At 41.5% G+C, this 2,000-nt stretch overlaps 1 protein-coding gene across 1 annotated transcript in view; it reads right to left on the minus strand.

Moving 5' to 3' along the window:
- DDHD2 (DDHD domain containing 2) overlaps positions 1-2,000 on the minus strand; it is a 17,820-nt gene that overhangs the window by 2,407 nt on the left and 13,413 nt on the right. Inside the window, exon 11 of the mRNA XM_012809269.2 lies at positions 1,358-1,453. Within this exon, the coding sequence (XP_012664723.1) occupies positions 1,358-1,453 (96 nt within the window). The remainder of the gene's footprint in view (positions 1-1,357; positions 1,454-2,000) is intronic.

The raw sequence follows: 2,000 nt of genomic DNA on the forward strand, positions 1-2,000 counted from the left end.
CTTGGGAGACTGAGGCAGGAGACTTGCTTGAGCCCAGGAGTTGGAGGTTGCTGTGAGCATGATGCCATGGCACTCTACCCAGGGGGATAGCTTGAGGCTTCGTCTCAAAAAAAAATAGTAGCCAATAATTCTAGGAAGATTTGCTCAGAAAACAACATAAAGTTGATGAAAACAACAGTTGCATTAAATTATAAACTAACATCCCTACATGCTCTAAACTGAGGAGAGCTGTACACAGCCATTTGGGCAGCAGTTGAAACTTCAGGCAACAATCAGGAAAGGAAACCACAGCAGAGCACTGAGGGAAGAAACCCTGGGGCGTGCAGGGAGTGAGTGAAGGGCCGTGCCACTGTAATCAGTGGGTATAGAATATAACACACGCATGGAGCCAAGCACTGAATTGTTCTTTCTTCTTTTTTTTTTTTTTAGAGACAGACTCTAACTCTGCTGCCCAAGCTAGAGTGCCATGGCGTCAGCCTAAGCTCACAGCAACCTTAATCTCCTGGGTTCAAGTGATCCTCCTACCTCAGCCTGAGTAGCAGGAACTAGAGGCACTCACCACAATAACTGGCTAATTTTTTTTCCATGTTTAGTAGGATGGGCTCTCACTCTTGCTCAGGCTGATCTCAAACTTCTGAGCGCAAAGGATCCTCCCCCCTCAGCCTACCAGAGTGCTAGGATTACAGGTATGGCCAGGACTGAATCTTAAAAAGAACTGAGCTACCTGCTAAAGAGTTGGAAAAGAATTTACTACTGAGATATGGAAAGGAATTCAGTGACCAGAAAAACTATGTAGATAACATGGATAAACTTTGACAAGTTTATGGTAAGGGAGAAAGGCAGCCACAAAAGGCCATATATCGTATGATTCCATTTATGTGGAATGTCCAAAATAAGCAGATCCACACAGACAGAAAGTAGACTGATGGTTGACAGAGGCTGGGGGCAGGGAGGAACAGGGAGTGACTACAAAATGCATCTGGGTTTTCTCTCTGGGATGATAAAAATGATCTGGAATTGCATAGTTGGCAATGGTTACATAACTGTGAGTGTACCAAAAACTATTAAACTGTATACTTTAAAAGGGTTAGTTCAATGGTATGTAATATACATTATATTTCAATAAAGCTGTTATAAAAAGAAAACAAAAGGAATAGTAGAAGGGAAGATAAGACTTTTGAAGCTAAAACATTTTTAAGGACACAGATAAAGAAAATGTGCTTAATTTCTAAAAGGAGAACCAAAGATTAATTACCAAAACTGCTTAGCTCCCCTGAACAAATACCCCACAAAGCACAAGGATACACCATGGACGTCAAAGACTGCTCAGTCAAACAAGCTCTATTAGGCACACTACCGTTGGGTGTTTTCTGGTCCTGAAATAGTTTAATATCTTCCTTCTTGGTCCTAAAGGAATTCCCATCTCCTGAAGATCTCTGTCTGTACATAAAGCCTAAACACAGAAAATAAAAAATCTTTCTTATTTGTAGACAAAATAAAATAATTTAATCACCCTTAGACAAATAAGACCCAGGTGTTTGGTGGTTCTATGTTTATTGTTTTGAGTTCCCTAGTGGGAGCTTAATAACTTCAAGAAATGAAAGCCCATTTTATTCATAAAACAGCCTAAAGAAGAATAGAAAGCATCAATACTGTAATATCAACGTTACAATAATATAGACAACATTGTTACTATTTTAAAAAAACTGAAGACACTGGATATCTAATGACTTCATGACAGCGAAACCTTTCCCCACTCACTTGCGTGTCACAATCTGAAATGGATCATACTCCCACTTGCGGACACAGCAGTGAAAACAAGCAGCAGACACAGGAGTACGGGCAGACTAACAAGATCTGAGTGACGATCTTGTTAAGAAAGTCTTCCTTGGCTCAGCGCCTGTGGCTCAACCGGCTAAGGCGCCAGCCACATACACCTAAGGTGGCGGGTTCGAATCCCCAGCCTGGGCCCGCCAAACAACAATGATGGCTGCAACCAA

This window comes from Otolemur garnettii, unplaced genomic scaffold (genome assembly GCF_000181295.1).
Source record: "Otolemur garnettii isolate 467f Iridium unplaced genomic scaffold, OtoGar3 scaffold00102, whole genome shotgun sequence".
In the NCBI taxonomy this organism is placed as follows: Eukaryota; Metazoa; Chordata; class Mammalia; order Primates; family Galagidae; genus Otolemur; species Otolemur garnettii.